The following is a 6,500-nucleotide window of genomic DNA, read 5'->3' as shown; positions in this document are numbered from 1 at the left end:
GTAGATGGTTTAAAATCTGGTCCTGCTACACTCTGATCTCACTGAACTTTGGTGAGTAGCTTTACTTTTCAAGGTCATTTGTAAGTACAGTATATATGCAAGTATATGTGACTCTAGTAGAACAAAAACTTTTCATATAGGAATGTAGAAAGAAAAAAATGCTGAACTCAAATTTTCTGCAGCCTTGGGACTTGTATATGTCCAAAAATCATTAGTTGAATTTGGAAGATTATCTATGTGTAAACATCTTGTAAAAGTATTAAACTTATTCACTAAACATTGTGATCAGGCCTGGTTTCAACTTAAGACCATGAAGTCTCACATTTATAAAAAAATTAAAAGTTTACCATCATTTCAGGGTCTCCTTTCTCCCGTTTCATGATTAAACCTGCCTTTTCCTTCATTACTTTAGAGACATGGGTTACATTTGCAAAATATAGAAAGAAAAAATATAGGGTTACTCGATGACCATATAGTGCTGCAGCCTGACAGCTGTCTGCAAATATTTTCACCATGATTATCCTTACTAAAAGTAAATCACTGGGTAAAGATAGCTCAAACGTGACAAGGCTCAAATAGGATGCAACTGACTCTATCTTAAATACTTCTGGCTACATATGGAAAAATAGAGATTTGGGATTACAAAGATCCACCCCCCTTCCTGGAATTATAATACTGAAGAGAAAAGTTTGCACCTTCTATGCAGATTTTGTTAGGAGACTGGCTTCAAGAATTAGTGAGGTAGAAATTAATTAACTTTGTCAGGGAATGAGACATAGAAAAGAGCAGCATATTTCTCCTTCCAAACACTGCATTTTAAAAATAATATAGACCAGCTTTACTCACTTAAAACCAGTCTGCCTTCTATCTATAGAGCTTGGGTTTCTCAAGAACCAGAAAATGTGTTTTGATTATATATTTAAAAAATATGGGAGCAATAGAGTTTCATAGGCTTTGGAAAATAAGTGTAGTCTCCAAATTTGAAAAAGGAATTTTGATTTGAATAAATAAACACAATGAGTTCATAGTAGCATATTTCACAGTGTTTGTTAGGGGAGGAGTCGACACACACTGTTTAGACCTCATGTGCAAAGCAATCATATGTAATATTAGCTTTCTCTAAGGGTAACAAAAGAAATTATGCTCCTATTATCTGAACAGAAAAGAAAAAAAAATTGAGTTTATATAGTTGTTTAAGGGTCTCTGGTGCCTAGTAGCTCTGCAAAGATTGACTGCAGGAAAGTTCAAAGTTCAGCACTGGCAGATCTAAAAACAGATTTGTGGGGTAGTACTTCAACACTGCACTTTCTGTACCAGAAGTAAACCGATACCATTTCAATTAAATAGCAACACTGCACAAAGGAGGTCAGACATTGTATGTTCCTACAAGCTAGCATCAGAACTGAGAAAGATTTGCACAGCTCATTTTCAAAGACTAAGACCTTATCTGGTGGTGGTGGGTTAAAAAAAACAAACAAATATGTGTACACCAACAAACACTGTACAACACACAAACAGTGCAAAACATTGTAATATAGGAATTGAATTTCACTTGTTTTAAAACACATAATAGCAGCACACCTGTGATAAATTTAAAAAAGTTAAATAAACCACAAAGCAGAAGTCTTCTACAGTTGCACCATCAAATGAAATACCTTGGGTTGGGTTTTTTTGTTTGTTTGTTTATTTTTAGAAATAAAAAAAATCAGAACTATAAATAATTTTGTGGCAATATATACAGACTTAAATAATTAATTTAAATATCTTACACCTAGTCTTGCATAAAACTCTCCAATAAAAGTGCACCATGTTTTCCCCAAGCGTGGCTTGTCTCTTCCCCTGTGCTGAGGTAGGTCTGAAGGAAGATGTCTCAGATTCTAGGAAGAAAATGTGTCACTGTCATTGTGGGAGACACTTTGTTGCCTTTCTTTGTTCTTCCATTTTTGCTCAGAGCTATGTACATGCCAGGGTAAATCCTGGACTCGTAAGCATTGTAGTTGTTCGGCAGGAGAATCTCTTTGAATTTACACTCATCGTTGAAATGGGTCTGAAATGCAAAGGAGGAGGAAGGGGGGAGGAAATATTAAACATCAGGTCTAGAAATATTATTGCCAACAGGTGTAGGCCTGATGAAGGGAAATGCACAGCTGATTTTTCCCCCCTAGTGATCTTTTGAAGAGATCATCCCATTGAGACTCCAGATGGCCCATCAGAAACCATGGATTCATTAAGGGTTTTAAAATCCAGATCAATCAGATATGTCCAAAGAGGCTCAGAGCATCTAGTAGCCTGTCTACACAACCATGGAAACATGTCACATTTTAACACAACTGGCAATGCAGCTTGTATAAATTTAGGGCAAAATTATGTTGGTTTCCTCAGGTATATCTATTCAATGAGACTTTTCCCATTAACGAGGATTAGGATTTTGACTTTCAGTCCTTACATTGAAGTCAGTGGAAGTTTTGCAGGATGTAACCTTCCTTCGAGTCACCTTATTTAAATAATAGGCCCATTGATCTTTCTGACATTAAATAGATTACATTTAATATATACAGAAACCCTTCCAAAAATATTAGCTGCACCTCCAACAATATATTTCAGAGCTCAGGACCCTCTAAATATTGGCAAAATGTTTTGATAGGAAAGAGGAAAGCATTTTAAAGGTACCCAGAACATTTCAGAACTGACAGTATTTCCTCCTTAATCTTGAATGAGAAACTGGGATCCGTTGATGCTAACAGACCAGGAAAGCAAACTGATTTGAAGGTAAGGCAAGGGAACTCTTTGCAAGTGAAATAATTTCTTATGTGGATACAAAGCGAGGCAGGTGCTTTTCCTGGATACAGATACTAGCACAGTATTGGGCTGGCATTGATAGGTACTATAGTAACTAATGGGATTATCTCCATTATTAAGTTTAAGCACTAGTTTTTGTAAATCAGGGCTCAAACTGCTAGATTTAAATCTGCACTGGAGATTAGAATACCCAGAGCACACAATGCAGCCAAGACTCCTGCTTGATGTCCCTATTAGAGATGATGACAGCGGAGCTGTTGTACTTTGAAGGCCTGATACTGCTTTGACTGGAGTCAATAGCAAAATGGCCTCTTGACTGCACTGGTGCAGGATCAGGCCCTAAACCAGTTACTTTGTATATTCACGTTCTCATTCAGGCAAAATGTCCATTCACTTCAATTAGAGCTTTGCCGGAGTTAAGGCATGCAGGATCGGGCCCCTAAAGGCCAAAACCCCTTCAAAATGAATGTGGAAAGACATGAAACAGAGAAGTCATTGATAGAGAAGTCAGTCTGAAAGCCGAATTCTACGTACAGAAATGATGCTGGCCACAGAAACTTGTACAAAGGGGAAGGCAACAAGCAGAGGGAAAGTTCTAATTGACCGGAAACAAGACTTGTATTATTATTTTCAGCACCAAGTGGGTTTAAAAAATGAAATCCTATCCACTATTTGTTCCCAAAATCCAATGTAAAAATGCAAGACATACTTTCATTCTGGCTGAACAGATCAAATTTGTTTTTAAAAAGAGGGAGTTTTGATGACTATCTATCCATCATCAGAGCAGTGTCAGTTCTGCAGCATGTACAAAGAGTGATCACGGTAGGTATTGATTTGTGATGTCATAAAAGATTACAAAAAACACACGTGGGACTGGTCACAAATTAAAGTTCCCTCAGAGAAACTGAGCTGATTAAAGCTGTTCCTATTTGGAGAGCTTTATTATTTAATTACTTAACTAAATTAAGTAATTATTATGCAGACTAGCTTGTGGTATTGCCCAACAAAATGATGACTGTGTTTGCGGACAAACTTGCGATATGGGTGTTCCCTGGCTGAGTGACTTTTACACCAGAGAGGATAGTAAGTACATCTAGTGGCTAGAAATGCAAAGAATGGAATTTACATGAAAGGCACTACTCCAGTAGCATCTCTGCACAGCACACCTTCCATTCACAGTAAAACAGAGTGCTTCAAGAGTGTCCTGACTTCGATGAGCAATGCAGTGTAGGACTGGGGCTTGGGCAATTTAAATCCAAAACACCACAGGCGCTCTTCATCGCGGATTGATATGGTCATGTAGCCAGTCACTCAGTATCTCATATGCTACTTACAGATCCATAGAGCTTGCCTTTGCTATTCATGGCTACGAAGAGTCCACTTTTAACACCAAATAGGCTCACCACTCCTCTTTCCACTGGAGAAATTTCAAGCAGACCTACGGTGGAAAACGATGCATATGGAGTCACACACAATATAGATACATGCATTAACCTTATTATGGGTTCATTTAACACGAACAGTGGCCATATCAAACCTATTCCTGCCAATTAAGGCTAAATCGTGATTATTTGCCTAACATCACCGACATGCTCCTATATGTGACTTCACAGTTACTTCCTTGATGAACCAGTTCTTAAAACTTTTCAAGATGATTGTGTGTGTTAAGTTTCCCCCTGTGCTTTAAAGACTGGAACCTGCTCTCATTCAGTGGCTAGATAACGTCTAATAAAACAGCTCTTTAAAAAATAAAAACAACCCTGATATTTGAAATGGGAACGAGGAATGTCATTCATTGCCCAGTTTAAAATAAGTAAAAATAAGTTTGTGGCAAATCAAACATTTGTCCTCATGCTGTTTATAACCCCAAATCCTATTGTTTCAGTTGGGTATCAGATAAAGTCATGGGGCCAAGGGGTTAAGTCACTAACAGATGCTTTTCTATTGGACTGTGCTAACGTTGGAGAGTTGCTTTGGACTCAGGAATCCCAATTTACTGTTTGAAAACCCGGGGGTGGAGGAGGAACCCCCTGCATGCTGCGGTGCGGAGAATCCAGATGCTGACGTGGGCAGAACACCTGATTCTTTTTGACAGCAGGAAAAATATTGCTTTAAGCAATTCTATCCAGACCCAGTAGCCTCCTCCATAAATCGCGCTCAAGCAAGCAATCAGAGCCCTGCGGTGCCATTATTTTTAAAACAAGTCCTTGGGGGCGGAGGAAAGGACATGAACAAAAAGATTTTCCCTGATTGATTTCCAATGCTCATGCCACTTAAGCATATACATACGGATTTTCAAACGCAAGGCTCTGGGACTGCTGGCTAAGCATTTTTTTTTTTTTTTTTTTTTTACTTAGTAACCTTGTGTCTTCAGCAGGATCAATGCCACTGATTTGAGGGACTTGATAGCCCAATTCAAGCCTGATCTTAAGGAAGTCAGTCGATGCAGCTTGAGTTTGACCATGCATTCTTAGGACCGACTTTCAGCTGACTTTGGAAAGCTTTCTATAAGCCGCTCACAATACCTAGGTAACCAGCTGCAATAATAATTTTTCCCTCTAAAGGGGCCCTTGTGTGTTTCTGTGCAGAAGGCTCTAATATACAAAGTGCAATACACGCTGGGAAAGCGAATCTATTTTCCGAACAGGGCACCAAGAAGGAAAAGTGCCAATACAACCGAGTGCCCTTCAGCTGATTCCTCCCCTCCCCCCGCACACCTTTTCCAAAAATTACAGAGCCCCACAATTCTTCATTTGGTCCCTCCTAGAAGGGGAGCTTAGGAAAGTCACCAGCTGAAATGTCAGGAATCAGGTGAGATGCACTTCGAGGTGCCAAAGCCCCCCTGTCATATCCCCCCCCCAGGAAATTGACAAGGTAGGGGAAATAAAAAGAAAAGAAGCAACTTACTGTATCGATTTTCGTTGTGAATCCCGTTGATTCTGCCGTCTGGCAAGACTTGGATGTGAAACCCGATGCCTACGTTACAGTAGAGACGTCGCAGCCTCTTGATGCCCAGCAGATAGTCACTGTCCCGGCTGATCTCTTTCCTCTCCCCCGGGAGCCTGGCCATGGAGCGAGAGAAGAGAGTCTCCCAGCGCCACTCCAGGGTGTCGTTGTGCTGGGCAGGGAAAGGAGCGCAGCGCACCACCCAAGGCGAAAGCAGTCCCAGGAGCAAGATTGGCAAGAAGGCCGAGGGGAGAGTCATCCTGATCAACATGGGCAGCACACGTGGTTAGAAGGGAGTCAATTGCTCTAAAAATACACTCGCCTCCGAGCTCCAACTTTATACTTAGATCAAAGAAAAAAAGGGAGAAGAAGTAGCAAAGGAGGGATCCCAATAGCTCAGTCACCAAAGGAGCTGTGGTTTCCCTGGTCAGGTTGCATGGAGAAGAAATCCTGTGAGCAAGGGGAGAAAAAGCAGGGGGGATCGACTCAGCTGAATCTTATTCTGAACTTGATCTCAACTCCAGAAGTTGTCTGAAGTGTTGATCTTCTTCTATAGCTGCTCAGCCATAGCGCTTTAGCCCTAGCCACGATATTTATATATCCATGTGCGTTGGTACCTATTACATCACCACCTACCGCTCTTTGCTGCAGCGTTCAATCCAGTTTAACAGAAGTCAGATTATCACCCCTAGATGCTAAACAACTTCGAATCGTGTCTTGAGGAGAGAGGCAGAGACACATTTTTTTCAACTACG

General features: G+C 40.3%; 1 protein-coding gene across 1 annotated transcript; it reads right to left on the bottom strand.

The window, feature by feature from the left end:
* Positions 1 to 1,776: 1,776 nt before the first annotated feature.
* FGF4 (fibroblast growth factor 4) lies at positions 1,777 to 6,016 on the bottom strand. The gene is made up of 3 exons (XM_034769630.1): positions 5,707 to 6,016; positions 4,134 to 4,237; positions 1,777 to 2,047 (listed from the first exon to the last, which is right to left on the bottom strand). The coding sequence occupies exons 1-3, from the start codon at positions 6,014 to 6,016 to the stop codon at positions 1,871 to 1,873; spliced, it is 591 nt and encodes a 196-aa protein (XP_034625521.1). The 3' UTR covers positions 1,777 to 1,870.
* Between the last annotated feature and the right edge of the window lie 484 nt (positions 6,017 to 6,500).

The sequence above is a fragment of the Trachemys scripta genome, chromosome 4, assembly GCF_013100865.1.
Source record: "Trachemys scripta elegans isolate TJP31775 chromosome 4, CAS_Tse_1.0, whole genome shotgun sequence".
Lineage (NCBI taxonomy): Eukaryota > Metazoa > Chordata > Testudines > Emydidae > Trachemys > Trachemys scripta.
Note: the sequence above shows the minus strand (reverse complement) of the source record. Positions and strands in the feature narration are given on the sequence as shown.